We start from the raw sequence: 20,240 nt of genomic DNA on the forward strand, positions 1-20,240 counted from the left end.
TACACTTACAGCTTGTCTTCCTCTGAAATGAAAAATAAAGGAAAACCTTCAAAAGAGGAAAAAGACAGTTAGGGGGACTAAGCCTGCATGTGCATGATGCAAAATCAGCAGCTCAAATTTGGCATACAAATTCCTTATTCTAAAAAGAAAATCTATCTCCGGTAAAATTGTTCCTGCTTTCAAAAGGCTAAAGCATTTAAACTGATATAGAAACTAATTTTGTTTTATGAAAGCATAACATATATATTACACATATGATTCTATGATTATCCATTTCTATGGGCATTCCTAATTTTTGAGGGAAGGAAAGACAGGTTAAAAGCATCAGAACTGGAAAAAAAGTATGACAATAATGCTGGACTGGTGCATTTCAACTTGCCCTCTTCTAAAGAGCTGTTTTACACTGAAAGAGTAGAACAAGGTATAAGGCTGCAAAGACCCCTAAATCTTAGTTTAAGAAATAATTGCGACAAAATTCCAGATTAAAATATATTGTTACAAATGAAGTCTGCAAAGATAATGCATATACTTTACGTTGGAGAATCAGGATCAACTGTGTAACTGGAAAGGTGTTTTCAGATGCCTGATTCTTGGGCCTTGGTATTGTCAATAAACACATAAAAGTTTTTTAATCAAGGAACAAAATCCAAATCTACCTAGGTATTTCTGCCCCACCATTCCATATGGAAAGGTTCCACAGCAATTAGTTAACGACTTGAATATATTAATGAACGTTCACAGTCATATAAACTTGTGATCACCATTCTGTATTTTACATATTTCTATACTCTCCCCTCCCCATATTTATGCTTCCTTTCTTTCCCAGGTGAATTAACTGAGAGCAATCATCTTCCCCTCCCAGGCTGTGCTGTGTTTGGATAAACAAACCAACCTCTTTCCTCTTCCAAAACTCTTCCATGCTACTTATCATTGAAAGAATTATTTACACTTATCTCAGTGTAAATTTATCTTTCTTGAATGGAAGAAGTATTCAAGTACTATATACAGCAACTCAGAAGCTTTAATGGTTTCACATTTAATGGCATACACATATATTGGGTATTTCTTCATCCACACAGAAAATAGTCTCAGGCTCTTATTTTGTTCTTGGGGCTGGACAATACTGATGGCTCACAGTTAGCTTTGATCAATAATTCCTTTGCCCAGGTCATTCTTTTTCTGTCAGTTCCACATGATGAGCTTCCAACTCAAAGAAAAGTTTCCTATTTTTAGTCTGTAAGTGCCTTATAACACACTCTGAGGTACTTTAGTGCATGCCCATTCTTTTACTCCATATTTAAACTATGTTCAGTCCTCCATGAATAGCATCCCAATACTGATATTTTACAACTTTGTATTTTGGCTAGGAGAGTCCTTATTTTTTAATACATATCATTAACATATTATGATCTATGCCAACACCAATTCTTCAAGAACTTTCATCATATCTTCTTTCCAGTTTAATAGTTCCTTTTCTAATAGTGCCTTCAGTTACATCTTTTTCCTTGTTTTCACTCAGACTACAGACCTTACTTACTAGACCTCCTCTTTCTTTCATATTATCTTATAATTTTCCTCTGTACCCTAACAAATGCTTTACCAGAATCATAGAAAGGTTTGGGTCAGAAGGGACCTTTGAACATAATCTAGTCCAACCTCCCTGCTGTGGGTGAGCAGGGACATCTCCCACTAGATCAGGTCACTAGAAGTCAGAGGATTCTGACCACCTTTTCTACCTTACTTTTGCTTCGTTAGAGATTTATTCTCTACTCTATGGCATTATAGATGAAACAGAGATTAACTCAGCTTCACCTATGATGGCAAAGCAGTGTACAAGAAAAAAAAAAGGCTTTGCATCTGTAGTACTGCTCTGTATCTATCGTACTGCTCTGTATCTACAGTTGGCAACATATTTTATTGTTTGATATTTAAAGCTGAGTAATAAGAGCACAGGTGCAGTTTAAAGGGTAGCAGTGAATTCAACAATCATTTTCACTTCTTAACTATTAGGAACACTTACCCCACAGTTCCTCAAATTGAGGTATGACTACTTGTTTCAAGGTTAACAAAGATAAATACAAAGATATGATAAAGAAATGCCTATCAACATGAAGAAAAGCTTAAAGCACATCACCCGATGTTGGAATCCAAAGCACAGCAGCCTGCAAGAAGCAAGTATTGTCAACTTGACAAGGGCCTCAATGGCTCTCACACCAGAGGAGTCCGAACAGTCTTGAGTTGAACATTTTCGCCGTGCCTCATGTCTCTGTCAATTTTCTCCTTTTTTACTATTTCCTTTATTACATGGGAGACACCCCAGGTACCAGAATTCTAGGAAACTAGGCAGTTAGGCTGTGAGTTACATCGAATCTCAGCAGAGACACTGAAGTTTTCTCTCCTTCAGTGTGTTCGTAGTTCTCTAGATAGATCCATAGACACAGTAAATTGCTCTGTAAGAACTATTAAACTTATTGTTAATGGAATGGTTCATTAAAATCAGTATCATGTTGGGACATGGAATAGGAAGGAAAGGAAATCTGAAAGTTGCTATATAGTACCGCATAAAAATAGGAAAATCTAAAGAAAAAGCTAGAATTTTCACTGAGGACATAACAGAGATAAACAGTAATTTGACTACAGTGCTAACTTCCACTGTCTTGCACGGAGTTCTTCAACTGGGGTTTGCAAGTAGCTGGATGTCTACCTCTGAATTTCCTTTTCAAAGAACCATAGGCTGCATTTCTCTACACTGAACATTTACCACAAATGTTGCCAATTTTTCTGTTTAATCTTATTTTGACTTTTATATAATAATTGTGTAGCTCAAACTTCAGTTTACGAGAGCTCATTGCATGCATTATTGTAGCCTCTAGCTTTCCTAGACATAGGCAACCCAGCCTATTTTGTTGGATGCTTTTTAAATAAGGAAGGAAAGGATTGTACTTGTCCCCAAATGCCTACAGCAGAAGACAAGCACAAAACAGTTAGGAAAATAATTGGACATGCTTTCCCTCCATCAACATTAGACAGAATGACCACACAAAAGAAGCCAGCTGGTACTCCAGATGTTTGTGGGCACCATGGAAAAATGTTCAAATGTTTAAGTTTTTTTTTTTTACAAATTGAAGATTTTACCAAGAACAGAGAAGTGGTTCTATATTTACAAAGAGGTCTTCTCGAAAGCAAGGGGACATGAGAAAAAGCACAGAGATGTATTAGTTTAGCAATGCATTCTCTTGATTTTTTTGCCTGCTGGCTTATTAACTGCAACAAAACTTACAAAGACTATAAAATTGGTTTTGCAAAGGAACTGAGGCCAAAGTCAGTAGGATTTTGGATGGGTATCACCTGACCACCTTCTGGGACACAATCAGCTCTCCATGGTCCAGGTCAGCGCTCTAGACTTTCATAAAGTAGAGGTGAAACATCTATTATCACTAAAAATTTATAATAAAGACAAATACTAAATAAATGAAACCCCTTCCCCCCCCAGATGAAGCTCATGGCCTACTTTTATTGCAATTAACCCACTCCTCTATACTTACCCCAATTGCCTTTACACACACAAAACCCCAGAGATGAACAAACAGGAAACACCAACAAAGCTGAAGGGTTCCAATGCCTAAAATCTACTGAATTCTAAAGCTGTAAATCCTGAAAATGTTCATCTAACTCTAGAACAACCTTAACGCCAATATGTTAAGATATCCAAGCTTCATGATGCCTACATTTGCAATTCCATTCTGCCCCAACTTTCATAGGATTGAGTGGCTTGATGCTAGCTCACAAAAAATCAGAATATAGGAACTTAGAACTCCTCTGCATAGCTCATCGCACTGAAGAGCTCAGTTTAACAGGCATGTTTAATTCTTAAGAGAATAGAGCTACATACACTTTTTAAAGTGGGAACCAATGTGGGCTCCTGGGAGAGGGTACAGTATGTCTCATGACTACATAATAGCACAGTGGTTAATTTGTTTGACAGAGATCAGATATGAACTTCCTGGGGCACAAGCAACAGGCAAAAATCTTAACTTCCCCAGTAACTATCAGTTACTATCAGTAGCTAGCCCCTACTGGAAGCTAGCGGAAGTAGCTTCGCTATTTTAAAAATGAGAAGTGGGCGCCCTGATCAGAAGTGCTTGGCTTCAGGAGAAGGCTCAAGACCAGGGATCCAAAATGAAGGGATGCTTACTTGCAGACCTGACTGGAATACCTGAATTTTAAACACTTCTCCCTTCTCAGCTATTCTGTTAGTTGAGAGTCACAGCAAGCTGAATACATTGAGTTTGTAGTCAGCTTCCTGCTCATCATGTTCACTGCTGTGAATCCTGTTCCAATGCAATAAACTTTTTGATGTACTCTAGAGAGAGCCTGCAGATCACAGAATGCTTAATTTCAACAGTTACATGCCCAAAAAATCACAGCATTGTGTGTTTCACCAGTTACCGCCCAAGTTAACCTTGTACAGGCAGACCCAGAACAGTAGCTGCAAAAAAGGAAGAAGTGCAACTTCCCATTTGAAGTCACAAACTGAAAGTTGTTTATATGCAAAAATTATACTGTTACACTTGCGCGGGTCACCTAATGTAAATATTTCTTCATTTTTGTCTGCATGCATTTAATATTCATTTAGCTTGTAATTGCTCCTTATACGATTTAAGTAATCCAATGTACCGAAAAGAAGGGATAAGCACACTAGAAGGATTTACTGATATTTGGTAAACAGAAGTTGAGTTAAAAAAATACAACTTTCTCAAACAAGTCTGATTTGAAGATGCTATTAACTAATTCTCAATTTCTCCCTCATGAAGCATAGATGATTTTCAGTTTGGAAACCTAAAAAACGGAAGTCTTCAAATGACATTTCAGATTAGAAGTGCTGTTTTTTCCTAAGGTCCAGCTATTTAGCATTTTGTTATGCTGAAAACAGGGATTTCTTGACAAACAGCCTTCCATCTCAGCTGCAGTCAACATATGATCCTCAGTTTTTCTACAGTTTTGACTTTTGCAGCTTAGAGGCTTGTGATATGAGTCCTACATTTTTTGGGGCAGTCTTTCAGGTCATGGTGAGACCCATGTTAACTTGCATTAATAAATTTGTAGCCATTTATTTGAAAAGATTAATCTTAACAGATGCTGCTCTACTAAACTGAAGGAAAATCCCACTCAAGCTGAATGTTCTAAGTACACCTCCTGAGCAGAACAACTTCATTTCTAAGCAGGAGCTCTATACCTATATTTTCTGTTTGTGTTTCAACAGCTTCCTGTTGGATGGGTCTTTCAAAAAAAACCCTACAAAGAGTGAGACTTACAGGATCAGGCCCCTAAGTGGAATTACTTTTCAGAAATGCTGTGTCAGCAAATCCTTCTAAATACTGAATAAAAAATGAAGCCATTAAAAAACATAGATAGAGATCAACAGAGAGGAAGAGAACACATGCAACAGAGAGAGACCATCTCTAAGCTCACCTGTCCTTGTAGTTTATCACAGTATCAATGATAGCATTCATTTGTTTTGTCAGTTTGGGTGGATTGGGCGACAACTTCTCTGCAGGAGGTCTGCCTCTTCTTTTCTTTGCTTTCTCTCCATCCTCCTTCCCAGAATCTTTATCCACATTTCTTCGTCTCTTCCGTTTTTTAAGCCGGACTTCCTCTTCCATTTCTTCCAAATTGCCGTCTTCAATTGCCTGACAACCATGGATTCAAAAAGCATGACTTTTAAACAAAAGAGGTATTGCACACGGAAATAACAAACTGTATTTAAAAACACAACCCCACAGGATGCAGATAATTCAACTCAAAATGTTCAGCTTATTTATAAATAAGAGTACAACAAGAAACTGAGTTACTGGGAATCGAAGGCACACTAAGCATTAATTTGTTCTAAGAACCCCACTATCATCTAAGCAGATGTGTCTTTATCTGAATCTTGAATTCCACACCAACTCACAGTTTCACACACAATAATGGCCTGTGGTACCGTGTCAGTAAGTGTACAACACTCATTTGTTCACGTCACTGGCAGTTCTGGCTTATGTAGCTCCATGCAAAACAGACTTTGATAGCGCATGTTTTCAAACAGGACAGCCTAAACTGTGCTAAGGTCCCAGAGCAGATCACACACAGTTCTTTGTACACACAAACAACACACAGGTACTTCTTGCAGTAATGCCTCAACTTCTCTTTCAAATAATTTAAGCAACTTCCAAATTGCCTAAGCATTAAAACAATCCCTGAACTGTACCATTTTCTTCTAGAACAGTAACCAACAGATAGGCAGAAGCACTGACAGTACAGTGTTTTACTGTAAAACACACTCTTAACATGGGATGCAAAAAGAAACCCCCCAAAAACCCAAACCCGACACACAATCACAAACAATGAAGACTATTTTCAATTACCTGGATGTATGCTTTTAGCCAGACCCAGAAGCACTATGCAGAGGGATAAGAAAATTGCTACAAAAAACCAAACTAGGAATAAAGGGAACCTGTTCACACACTGACTATCAGATCCATGTGATAAAGCAAGAACCTGAACTTTTCTTGATTTGGGAAAGCCAACAAAAGAAAAGAAATAAAAATACCGGGTCATGAGAAAACGGAAATTAAAAAATAAAATAAAATAAAATACCACAAAAAATACCCTAAAACTAGGCTGATTAATGCTTTCTCAGAACATAACTGATGTTGATATTTGTCCCTTTTGCCTCTCAATATTGCCTTGAGTACATGCAAATGCTAATCAATCCTTTCTCGTAGCTGAAAGAGCTCTAATCATAAGGCAATTACCTTCATTTCTCCACAGCACCAAACATGGCTAATATTTATGATCATGTGAGCATAACAATCAATATAAAAAGAGTGATTACAGCCCAGACATAATTTTTCTCAATTGTGTACAATGTCTCTTGAAAAACATTTTGTGAACAAAACCTGATGCACAACACAAAACAACCTGGCATGTTAAAAACACCAGTGGGATTTTGAAATCTGTTTCCTACGCGTCCTCCGATGTGCAAATCCACAGAACAAACACGAATGCAGAATCCTGAGGGACAGCCTGAAACTAGGCCTTAATAATCAAAAGACAATTTACATCATGCTTCCACAGCGTCCAGATAACCACTATGAAGGAGGCTTGAGTTAGGAAGAAAAAGAAGAAAAAAAAAATCTGCACACAAATTCATTAATATTCATTTGGCTAAAGCAGGACACCCACTATAAACCACTGCAGCTAACGAAGATTAAGAAAAGGAAATTTCTCTGCATATCTTGGAAGCTAGAAAAGCTAATAATAAATACAGCATGCAAGGCTGTCAACAGTTAATGTCATTGCTCTCCTTAAGCACTCAGTTGTACATTGAAATACGGAGAACACCGACTTTTGATGTGTTACACACCTACACATGCCTGTGATGTAGTTCTACTGAATCTTCAAGACGGCAATGAAAAAGGATATTTACCTTACCACTATCAGCAGGCCGGCTATCGGAAATCACAGTTAGTGGGGATAAAATTAACAAGCCAGCAAAGCAGCGAGCTGCTAGTCTCTTCATCAGCTGATCAGGAAAAAAAAGAGAGCTGGGGAAAGGCTATGTTTTCATATACAAGTAATTTTATTTTACTGAAAATTTAATAGTGAAAGGATTGTGGATACTCAAATCTGCTGTTTCATTCTACCTACTACAAGGCCCGAAGCCTTCCTCCTTCAGCCTGCTTTAATATTGACAACTACTTATCATATTTCTCCCCTTATTATTCTAGGCATTCAAATCAGGTTTTTAACTGGGCAGTTACTGATTCTTGTTAGCATTTTAATTATAATAGCACAATTAGACAATTTCACATATAATTTTAAATCTGAAATAGATTGCATGCATTTTAAAGATGCATTTATTACAGAAAATTTATTTCTATTGCTGCACAGTGAACAGATCAGGCTTTGGATATTGAAATTGATAAAAAAATCTATTCTGATTTACAAGAAATTAGGAGGAAAAAAACCAAACCAAACAAACCATAACAAAGTTATCATTTTGTTAATTTTGGTAACATTTTGTTGTCCCCCAGAAAACTGGCATTCACTTAAATAAAATACGTGTATATTTTTTTTTGCTTTACAAATTTTCTACCACAAAAAAATTAACAGTGGTGCTGTCATCACAGAGTTTACTAACATCTCATTTTAGAATTCTGCATAAAATTTTTGCTTGGAGTAGGTAATATTTTGGAAAAAAATACCAGGATAAAGATAAAAATAAAAATATTTTCTTAATATTACATATACCAATGTAATAAAGACAAAAAATAAAAATAAAACCCAGGTAAACTAATATATAATCTTGCATTCTTAAAAGTAGTGACTGGCAGACAGCAAATTAATTCTTAGCATGATATAGATCCGCAAACAAATATTACACTATCTACATAGCTAGTAATATATCACTTTATACTATACTCAGTTTTTAAAATTTTTATGCATGAATGTAAACTCAGACAGTTTTTCTTAATTTAAGACTTTAGCGACACCACTTGAAAATCAGTGTGACAATAGCAGCAGTCAAAAAATGTTGTTACTGTGACTCCCAACATTAGTTCTCAAGTGGCATATTTATACTTTGCACATAAACAATAATATTTAAAACTAAACCTCTATGATTTATGCTGCTTCAAAAGTTGGCTTAAAACTGCATCAATCATCAGCAGAGATATTAATGCTCTGTGCATATGTCTACACATATGATCCACGCATGTCTGTATGAGCAATAAAATATTAAACTAATTCGTCTGACTGAGCTCTTTGTTAGAAAAGCTTACTATTCTCAGGCTGAAGTGCCACACCTTCCAAGCCTTTACCAGATAATGATACAAATGCCAGACACAGATCTCCAGTTCCTGACAGATGATGGGCTATGTGAGAATGCAAGATACCATACACATCTCCCATGCTGAAGTGCCTCTGGATTAGTGAGGTGAACAGCAAGGGAGTCAAGGAAAATAGTACACCAATAAAAATTTAATACTTTCCTCCCCTTAAGAAAACAGGACAAAAGAGTACAATAAAGTTTGAAGATTTCGTTTTTTGAAAGAAAGCTGTGAAAATTTTATGTCAAATTTTGCAAAGGGTTGGGCACCTCAAGAAAGGCAGAGATGCCAGTAGAAGTTTGAGGACCCGATTTTAAGTCCAGTACTGATAAAATTTTCTTGCTTTTCTGAATCCTATTGCTGTATCCTGGTCCATGTACACAAAACAATTTCCTTGCTAAAGAGCTAAGAGCATGCAGGCTTCTCGACATCTGAATTTTAAGAAAGAACATACTGACCATGGGTTAAAGAAACCAAACTGCCTTCCTCCAAAAAGATGCGTGTATGTGTGTCCCCTGCTAAACAACAAAAACAACAACAACAACAAAAAAAGCAGCAACCCAAAAGTGGATTTTTCAGAAGTCAAGAAGTTACTTCTGAGACAGCTGGCCTTCTTATTGCTGCTTGCAATTACATTTTCTTCTTAACGGAAAATAGCTGTTTGGAGGTGGAAGTATTCTTAGTGAACATGGATACAGCTACACGAAGACCACAGAAACAAAGTAAAGATGAAATGGAAACTGTTTTGTTTCTCTATTTGAAGAGAAGGACATTATGGATGTATTCTTAACTTCTTCTGGAGACCGTGACACAGCACCACGACTGAACACCTCTTCAAGAAGAATTACAGACCCAAATAAGCACTGAACACTACAGCTCTGAGTTTTGTTTCATGACCCCCTTCTGCAAGTCAACAATCATGCTGGTTTTATATTAGTTTTAAATTCATTTTACAGGAAGGTAACTGAAGTGTAGTCACACAGTGAATCAATGGAGGTGCTCAGCATAAAATCAGTTTTTGGTGTCAAAGGCCTGTCTCTAATATTTAGATGACACAACACTGTAAGACATAGTAATTTTTTCTTTGATTGGAGATGATAATAGTATTGTAATGATAAAGTTAAAGCATAGCGAAAGCTATTGCTACTACTTACAGTCAAAGAAACTGTCCACACAAACCAAAAATGGTAGGGAGCCATGTAAGAAATCTACTAGACACTGCTGAAAATATGTTCAGAATGGAAAATGGGCACAGAACAAGAGACCTCTTCCTGCATCCCTCTCTGATTTTATCTTAATAAAATGAACATTAAGATAGCTTGTCCCCTTCCATTCAACCATCAATGCCCTGTGTCTCTCCAACCTGCAAAGTTAGAACTCTTGTGACTAACATTACCATGTGAACAGATTTGCTAACATGCTAATTAAACTCATTTCCATAGAAAGCATATAAAATGTAAGTGAACAGAAGAAAAAGTCAGCTTCCCAACTCCCTGAGAATAAATACTAACCCAAGCATACGAAGTTTCCAAAAGAATGAGCTTTTCTGGGAACACCAAATAACTTACCTGGGCATTGTATTGACTACTAGCCAAGAGGCGCTAAGTTAAGCGTTGTTAAGCACTTAAAACCAAAAAACATGTCATTAACGCAGTGATGAACATGAGGTGACTGCTTTGCAAAATGATGTTCCCATTTGCCAGTTTGGAAGAGAAGAAAGAAGTCAAACAACCCCACAGAAGGCTAATAACAAACATCTAAATATTTGTAAACTGAAATGTCATCTACCCGCCCCTATCAATTTCTCTCTTCAGCATAGTCCTTCAAGTCCTATACTGATTTTCCACAAGAAATTCCAGTTGGTTTTTTTTACATTTTGCTCTGTTTGAAATCCTACTCCTCTTAATTTTACATTTTTTTTCTCAGCTTATATCTGACAACTGATTAAGACTTCAAGTTTCCAACGTGAAGTTCATCTTCTCCAAAGACCTCTTCAAAATCCAGTTCGCCTGCTTAGCTCTTCAACAGTGGCATTCCTGATGTCTGGGACTGTTTCTGATTTCTACACACTGGAATTATTTCTTGGCTCTCTAGAGCAAGTTCCCCTACTTTGTAACTAATTATTTCTTGCTATGCTATGGCATAGAGGTCAGTACACTACACATGAAGACTGTGAAGAACAATGACATAATACTTGACAAGTAGATAAAAAGGCGTAAGGTACTCAACAGCACAATGACTAAAGACCTGAAGATAATTATACAGATTGATGAAGAGTTACTGTAACTGAATTGCCTCTCCTTGCTGGATAGTACTGCACAACATATTTACCAGACCAGTTTAGCTAGGATTAAACTAAATCACAGTGTAGATTAAAATCTGCCAAAGGCAAAGAATTAGTGAATACACCCCGTTTTATCTTGCTTTTATTGCTGATGCATTCTCCTCCACATAAGGAATATTCCAAAAAGTCTCCATCCAGCACTTAAGTAGAAACAAAATATTGTTCTTTTTAAAAATGCAAACAAAATGCAATTATTGCAAAAACACATCAACTTGTAATAAATTATCTTCTCAGATATGCTGAACTTTCACAAAATAACAAAACTGAATCCTTCAGCCACATGTTCGTCAGTCAGGGTCCACATCTTCACATTGCTGAAACTTGCTTCTTTTTGAGAACCAGAAGATAGTTTGTTTTCTGTTTTGCATTTGAAAACTATTAAGACTTGCTTAATTATTTACACAGAAACTCCAGGTGCCTATTTTTAATTGACATTAAGGAAAATAAAAATACAAATTATAAATAGTTTTTCCTTGTATTTTGATTTAAAGACCAATGCCAAGAAGACCCAATAGAATCACACAAGAACAGATTTACCTTTAAAGAGAAATGGTCTCAACCAAAGCAACAAAGCATAACATTTTTTTAATTAAAAAAAAAAAGGTATATGTTTAAAATATTCATAGGATCAAAGCTTTCATCTTCTGAGTTTTCATCCTGGTCTGAGAAAAATATTTCAGATAAAATATCCTAATATTTAATCTTAATGTCAAATACCTTAATGCTTAAGCTTAATCTTTAATGTGACAATTACTAAGTAAAGCATCATGTAGATAAACTTGCTTCAAGTTATGGCAGACTACATTGGCAAGGCCATAAATTTTCTTCCATTCAAAAGTGAAATCTTGTTAAAAAAATATAGGTCAATAATTAGTCTCAGTCCTCCCTCCCCAAAAAGGCAAACAATGATTTTAAATGGAACCACTCAAACTGATTTTGCACCAATGAGTTTTTTTCACAAACTGAAAGAGACTGAAGAGCACAATAATTACCAATGATACCAGGACCCAGAGCCTGCTCAGGGCACACAGGCAAAGCGCTCCATTAGGAGGAAAGAACTGTCTGATAAAAAGTAACAGCTGTATCACGCTGACCAAAGAGATGCTTTCCTTAACCAGTCAGAACATTGAGAAAATACATACTCATGCTATTAAGTCACTGAATGTGGAATTACCACAAATCATCCTTATTCTGTGGTCTGCAACTCCTCAGCCACACTCTTAAAAGATCTACAGAACTATCTGTAATTGTCTTCTGCAGTTTTCAAAAGTGTGATTTACCCCTCCCATTTGACATACTGTTGTACTTCATGATTTATTAGAAGACTTAATTTGAACAGCCTCTTGACTAAGCCAACCTAACCTAGGAGCAGCAGAAAGAGGGAAAAAAATTCCAAATTCTATACCAGAAACTATTGCTACCACCCTCTTACTCTTTAGCACTAAACTGTTCTGGTGGTGGAGGATTGGTTTGTCTGTTTCTTTTCACAAATAATCTCTTTCTTTTAGAAAGCTAGATCACCTGCTGAGCAACTCTTGTCACTTGCAGTAATAGCCTGTTTCTAAACACTGTGAAAAAACTCTCTCATTCAAGACTGGAGGACAACATAAAACGGACTTATGAAATGCAGCACATCAGAGTTGCCAGATGATAAACAAACACATTCTGAAAGGGCTGCTGTAATAGCAGTTCTGAACTAGATGGTATCCTGCATATTTCAGATTGCCTTCAGATTGCTCAGAACTTTACAGCGTATTTATGACTCAGAGACTAAACATTGTTAACATATTGGCATTGGAAATAGTTGCAGGTATCTTTAGAAGTCTAAGTAAAGTTTAGAGACTGAGTTGCAACTAACTTAAGACACTTCAAGACTATCACTTATGAAAATACTGCAGGCAAATTTAAGTGGGGGGTGAGGAAATAATCTTTACAGGCTCACAGTTGTAAAGGAATACACTTAATGTGACCACAGCTATCTTTCAAGAGTGATTTAGCTGAATTAATTTTAGTTTGCAACTATAACTTCAAATAACTAAATTACAAAAAAACCCAGGAAATTACTATGATTAAGCCATGGCATGTGTTTTTTTAAAGTTAATGTATTCTTTCTATATCTACTTGCTTTTTAAATTGTCTGGAGAAAATGATAAATGATTTAATGTGTATACATGAAGATAATATTCAGCTGATAGAACTGAGATAATACAAATGGCAACTTGCTGTTGTACACTTGCTTTTGTCTACCAGATTTAGAAACAACACTATTAAGTAATGAGTTACACTTTTTCTTCTGTACAGAAGGTCCTGATTTCTTCAAGTCTCCCTTGCCAGAAGTGAATCTTATAAAAAATCAAAGGTGAAGAATTTTAAGAACCTCTCAGCAAGCTTGATAAGGACAGCAAAATTCTGGGGTTTTTTGATGACTGCAGGTGCCAAAGGCTTGCTGAAGTAAAATGGATGAGCAGGAAATCCAAGGGAACCTCTGACAAGAACTCAGTTAGGAAGTGTTTTATTTCACACTAAACACAGAAAGATCCTGTTTAGGAAAGAGGGCTCTGACTGCCAACAAGCCTTCCTTCATACCTGCTGCAGTCTTTTCATTCCCATTTGTGAATGATCTATTACATGCAATTTTCACCAGCACCAAAAGATACCTGTTTCCTGGCTTCAGATTCACAAGCAATCCATCTTGAAGTAAAATCTAACAAGACAGAGATGCCTCATTTTTTCCCCTTTATCTGGTTCAGTATGACAGAGATGCATATGTTTGTTGTGTAGACAGGATTCTGGAGTATTTATTGACTGTTTTTTTAGTGAGGAACAGCGGAAGGGGAAAATTTTCTTCCATTTTTTATTTTTATTAGCATTTTCTCCCAGACTTACACAGAATTTTGACCATTGAAAGCCTACTTGAGCAGTGTAGGGGACAGTATACTGACAAGGGTATTGTGGGATAATCTGTACTCCAGTTATGCTTTTTTTCTTGACCGAATACAGTATCTTCCCTAGGAGAGGGGCAAGGAAAATTAATTGCATGAGAAAATTACCTTTTCTGAGGGGTGCCAGGGAGAGTTGGGGGAGATTATTTTTCTTACTTTTTTCCTATATTCCTTTAAAATAACTCTTGCTCTGCAACACACCCAACAGCAGGACAACATAGCAGAAAGTTTCCTATAAAGAACAAGTTGCCTTTTCTTCTACTGTGGAAACAGCATAGCTTAGGACAATTACACAAAGGGGTGATTAGCAGTTTTCCAGAGTGAAATCACTCATTTTGAGTCAAATCTCTAGCCTTAGAATAAGTGAATTATTTCACTCTCAGATGAAGAGATATTCTGTGATGACTTCTAATTGCTCAGAAAAACTTTAAAAGTTTTTTCCTTCTTTTTAATCACCAGATTAGCAGACTAACAAGAGGCTTCTATTTTACAGATGAGCATAAATTTCACATATGCCAAGAAACACTACTGTTCTTAATAATGCAATGTGAGACGCTTATAGTACAAAACGTGAACTGGCACTTTTATGCATGTCGAAGTAAGCTCATCATCTGCAAACAGGTATACCACTAACTACTTTCGTATGTTCTCCTTCTTCTTTATATTTAAGTATATTCATGCATTCTCAAAGAGATGTTTTTTCTCCCAGGTTTAAAATGTGGAAGACAACAAAATGGAAAAAATAAATTCAAAACAAAACAGATAAAATATCTTGCATAAACCAAATACAATGGAAAAAAAAAAAAGAACAGCTTTCAGAAATCATTACAGTTTCATTATTTTTCTGTGGATGTTCATAGGTTCTCTTGGATCTAGTCATTCACAGAAAACAGCTTAAAGATTTTTCCAGTAGTATGGGAAATTGGTATCTAGAGATATATCACTATTAATGCAGGTACTCTGAAGCAATTAAGAACAGGATGCATGCAATGTTAAGAGTATGATATGAGAAAATGATTGGCAGGAGATTAGAGTACTTACTCCCTATGCTGACAAAGGAAAAAAAAAAATCTTATGTATAGAAACAGACCGTGTTTGAAGAATAAACAGTAGGAGGTAGCCCTTTAAGACAATCCCAATATAGTATTTTAGTAACTGCAGAATTTGGAGGAAGCTAGCATAAAACGAAACTAAGTCAAACTTTGGACAACTTGCTGAGAAAAGCTAAATTATATATATCTCTTATGTATTCTATACCAAAACAATATTTTGTGAGGCTAACTTCTAGCAGTGATGCAGCGAGTTCCATTTTTTCAGGATGCTTCTAAAGTTGCAGTTATCAGACTGTGGCAGGACTTACAGTAGAGGTTGACCCTTTAGTATACATATCACAGCCTAAAAGTAAAAATCTAACATGAATGGTATCTGTCTAGAAGGCCTTTTTAGTCTTCTGAGATAAACTGCAATGCAGATCATGATCTGACAAGCAAAAACTACTACCTAAGCAAAGGCTAACTGAAGAATACAAAAAAGATTCCTGGAAATGCAATGAGACTTAAGAGGAAGTGAAGGTTCTCAACAGAACAATGTATAGTGTAGTACAAGTGCATATATGAAAAACTAAAGGAAGGGTGTAAGCAGCAAAGCCCTTAGGTTCTGAGTTTGAAATCCAGCTAAAAATATTATATACATTGTCAGATGCAACTGAAAAGAATTCGTAATGGTTATCCATTAAACCAAAATTTGTAACACACTAAACTCCACAATTTCTGATTACAGGGTGAAATTACAGGGTTACGATTACTGGAAAACTTTTGTAGGATTTTCATTTTCTAAAGTTAATCCCACTGTTAGAGTAAGGAAATACACCATTCTACTCATCTAACAGAGTACCTCAAGATGACTCAGGAAGCTAACTGCCTAAGGCAACATGCCTAAGGAAAGGCTGAGTAATTTTTCAGAAGTTCAGCCTTGAACTTCCCTGTTTGTCCGTATTTGCAAAGTTAGTACTTCCACACTGGTTTGCATACAAGAAGAGACAAATTGCTTTCATTTAAGCTGTGCATTTCTATAGAAGCAGCAGAACTCTGTGTACATACACTGATCCATCAAAAGGATTACATTTGCCTGTCGTGCCTACTGCACGGGAAACAGTGTGAAGCTTCCCATCACCTGCTCAGGTCTGCCCTGAAAGATGTAATTTTACAATAACAGCCTTTCAATTTGCTCCTGATGACAAGTCAAAATATTAAATGCTTCCCTTTTTGCAGAGTGAATAAATGCTTTGGCCAAAATATATGCTTGGAAAGGTATGAGTAATTTCGTACCCATGTCGTAAATGCAAATCAACATAGGAAAATTTATTGCCTCTATTCAAAAGTTTGATATGTGACAAAAGGTCACCTACTGCATGTGGTCTATAATCATTACTGTCAAGGTACGTCAGAGAATGTAACAATGCAGTGGACCCACGTGTTAAAAAATTTGCTGCTTCTCTTTGCATTGCCAAATGCTCCTAGCAACAGTAATGCTTTAAACTTTTAATGCAGACTTTCTTTTTTTGTGGATTTTGTAAAGTGTTTAATAGTTGTTTGTGTTTCAGTTTTGGAAATTGATTTCAATTTTGACCTTCCACATGAAGAGTATTTCAGGCATCTTAACCACAGGGCCTAATTTTTTCATGAAGAGTTTTGCACTTGAAAGAATAATAATATAACAAAGCCTGAAACACAGAGTTTTGACTCATGGTTGCCAGGCTATATAAACTTGGTATGTCAGAGAAGTATAGCTATTTCAAAGAAAGTGCAGTTTATTTTAGTCTAACGTTAAAAATACTACTCATATTTTAAAAAAATACAGAAAGGTGTTTATGTGACACTATCATTCTAATGTTTTCTAGGGGAGAATATATGTACAATTCCCATTGAAACAGTGTTAGTATTTTACATGTAACATCATATGGACAAAATCACAGACTGAAAAAAGAAGAATCCTATGCAAGTATGGCAAGATGTTTTATTGATAACTGGTATTCCTCTGAAAGAGCTCTTCAGATTTCCTGTCTCGAGGTTCTTCTCACACAAAAACTATTTCTGGAACACTGAAAACTGTCTTACTGAGATTCCCTCTCAAATACTGAGGAGGAATTTCAAAGTAATTGGGTAATTTGTTAGTTTCCAAAATTAATACTCTCAATCCTGCCTCCAGATTCTGAAAAAGATATCCAGAGTGTAAATCAGGTTATTTTCTTTATAAACTAGCAAACCCATCTTGCCAAAACAGAGAGCCAAAGTGATCAGGTAGATGCATTTAAATTCCTTCTCACACATCAAAAGTGAAGAAAAGCCCCTCTCATCTGAACTGCTTAATTGATTTTAATTTCACTGCAACTTAACAGAGGCCATCTTCTTCCTTTTCTTCAGCAGATTTTGAACTGAATTTCCTCAAAAGGGCATGAAAGAGAGACAGTACTACTCAGAACATAAAAATGGCTTGGCTTTGTGAGGCCTTAATGTCCAACTTCCTAATCCTTCAAGAAACTAGCTTCCACTTGCATAAAACTTATCAGCCTCACCTTGCACATTAAAAAATAATACCTAGGGCATCCTGATGATTGCTGGTCACAAAATAGACAACACCCTAGGATGGTGGACTTTTTAATCCTCCAGTGACAAAGGCTTTCAAAATTGACTTGTTTTCCCCTACAGCTTAACAAATTCAATTTTATCTGCAATTCAATATTACAGAGCAGAGTTTAGATTGGAATGCAATTTTCTTCAAATGCCCTGGGCAAATGCTCACTTATTCAACTGTTAAACAGGTTTAGCACCAAGTCAGGAAACTTTGCAATTGTAACCAGAAATGGTATAGAGGCGTAAGGAAGAGAGAAAGATGGGTGGAAGGGGTATCATGTACATGAACTATGCAGATGATCTATGCATTAGGTAAAACATTATTTCTTTTCCCCTCCTTCACAGAATCTCAACCTCCAATATAGCCTATATAAAAAACCTCCATTACAATTAAAAATAACAACCAGTAGATGAAAAGTGAAGCTAAAACAATTATCAAATGTAATGCTGATTTTCCTCACAGCTATTTCAGTATGTAACAAAGACTACTGTAAAGATCGAATTCCACAAACACAGGTTACAAAATCATGTCTTAAAATATGTTCTTAGTATTTTAGTATTACTTTAGTAAGTCTAAAGTTTTGAAGTTAAAATACATAAAAGAGAAGCGCTCTCAGAAAAAGGAAACCTAACTGAAAAATTTTTATGTCAAGTTGTAGTAACAAGCTGGTCCAACTTCACTACCTCTGATGCCAGACCTAACTTCTAACAGACTATTAGAGAGTGTTCAAAATCAAAAAGTTATATAAAGTTCCAGCTGAGGAGAAAACAGTTGAAAACATGCCCAGTAATTTCCTGCTTGGTAGTTTGATTTATTACACAACATATTTACCTTAGTTAGTAAACATAAACAAAAAAGCAAATAAAATTTGTCACGATTACGTTACAAAGTATCCACCAGATATTCTATTATGTATGAAAGCCAGCAGTGGTTTTCTTTAGATTTAAATAAGATTGACTAATTACTGACCAAATGCTTATATTTCACTTACAATTTTTAGATAAGCAAAACAAGTAGCCCACAGTGGTTGACTTTTGTATGTCTGGATGATGTATACGAAACACTGCTCATTTTGGACTCAAGTATGTTTCCCTGGACAATATGCAAAGCTACTTCAAATGAACTGCACAACTTGTGAATAAAACTTTATTCATGTCACCTAGCCAGCAATCAAATTGAATGAGAAGCTGAATCCAAGTGCAACTGTCTTAAGAGACTTGTAAGTACTCAAACAAATCTTCTGACTCTTGAAGCCTGCCCTAAGCAATGGAGTCCTTAGTAGAAGACCCCTCTGAAAATAATCTGCCATGGGATCTAGCAAAGTATTTTGCAGTCCTGCTAAAAGTGATGCAGGGATAAAATCTGAGCATGAAATACACCCAGAATACAAATGCTTCATAGGATCAGCAAGCAAATTCCTCCTTCCTGTTTTTTTTTGTGGGTTTGGTTTTTTTTGTTGTCGTTTTGGGTTTTTTTTAGGAAATATGGTTGTCATGCCAACAGTTACAGAACAGCAGGCTGCAGCGACAGCTAGTGATGAAGCCTGTTTGTGTCTTACAGCTTCCCTGGGAGGCTGTTACTGAATTACCAGATTGTTCAGGGCAGCAGCACAATCTCATTAAACACTGCGTATGTCCATAGGTTTGGCTTCTGTAATTATTTGTCTCCTGCTTCCAAACTCAGGACTTGACCTCCCAGCAAAGAGGGAGCTGACATACTTTGTCAGTGTACATGCATGGATACAGACCTTGAGGTGTATGGCAGATCCTGGGGGGATCTGCCATGATCTTAACTAGGCTCTTCACTATTGGGTGTATTGGAGGAGGGGTCAGGGTCTAACTGAAATGGAGCAGGTAGCTGATCTCCACAGTCAGAGCTGTGGCTGCTGACTGAGGCAAAACTCCTCAGAAAAGATCTAGTCAACTTCCCCAAGACACATAAAGAAAAAGAGACAGCTGAGGACTGGATATTGATCTTATGAATCCAACTTATTAGTTCAGAAATGTGATGTTTTACTCCAGAAAACCCCATGAGAAGATAGCTATAAAGCTGTAACAGCAGCCAGAGCAAGAGAAAACATGATGGGAGTCCTTTGCTGCTGGTAAATAAATCTCATTCTTCTGTAACACTGCAATAAAAATGTAAGTATCTATAGTTACTTTTGGAGAGTGCCATGATATGGAGCACGGGTAAAAGAATGTCTTATGAATTAAAGTACCATTCTCAATCCAGAACACACTGGCTCTTCTATTTTTTCTCATATTAGTAGTTCACTGCATCCAAGTTAACATGAAATGATTAATTCAAAATGTTCATGCAACACGCACAATAGTGTTACAAGTTACAGTGACAAAGCCACAAGATACAAATGCTTATAACACTAGGTACCACAATTTTGTGTGTTTATATAGTTAAAGATTCCCTTGAAAATGTTGTACATTATCACTTTTT

The 20,240-nt window shown here is 36.3% G+C and overlaps 1 protein-coding gene across 6 annotated transcripts in view; it reads right to left on the reverse strand.

Annotated features, from left to right (window-relative positions):
- SMARCA2 (SWI/SNF related BAF chromatin remodeling complex subunit ATPase 2) overlaps positions 1-20,240 on the reverse strand; it is a 114,938-nt gene that overhangs the window by 12,942 nt on the left and 81,756 nt on the right. For all 6 annotated transcript variants that reach the window (XM_075079455.1, XM_075079460.1, XM_075079456.1 and 3 more), the window contains one exon: positions 5,473-5,690. In XM_075079455.1, the coding sequence (XP_074935556.1) occupies positions 5,473-5,690 (218 nt within the window). The remainder of the gene's footprint in view (positions 1-5,472; positions 5,691-20,240) is intronic.

The sequence above is a fragment of the Phalacrocorax aristotelis genome, chromosome Z (genome assembly GCF_949628215.1).
Source record: "Phalacrocorax aristotelis chromosome Z, bGulAri2.1, whole genome shotgun sequence".
NCBI classification, from domain to species: Eukaryota; Metazoa; Chordata; class Aves; order Suliformes; family Phalacrocoracidae; genus Phalacrocorax; species Phalacrocorax aristotelis.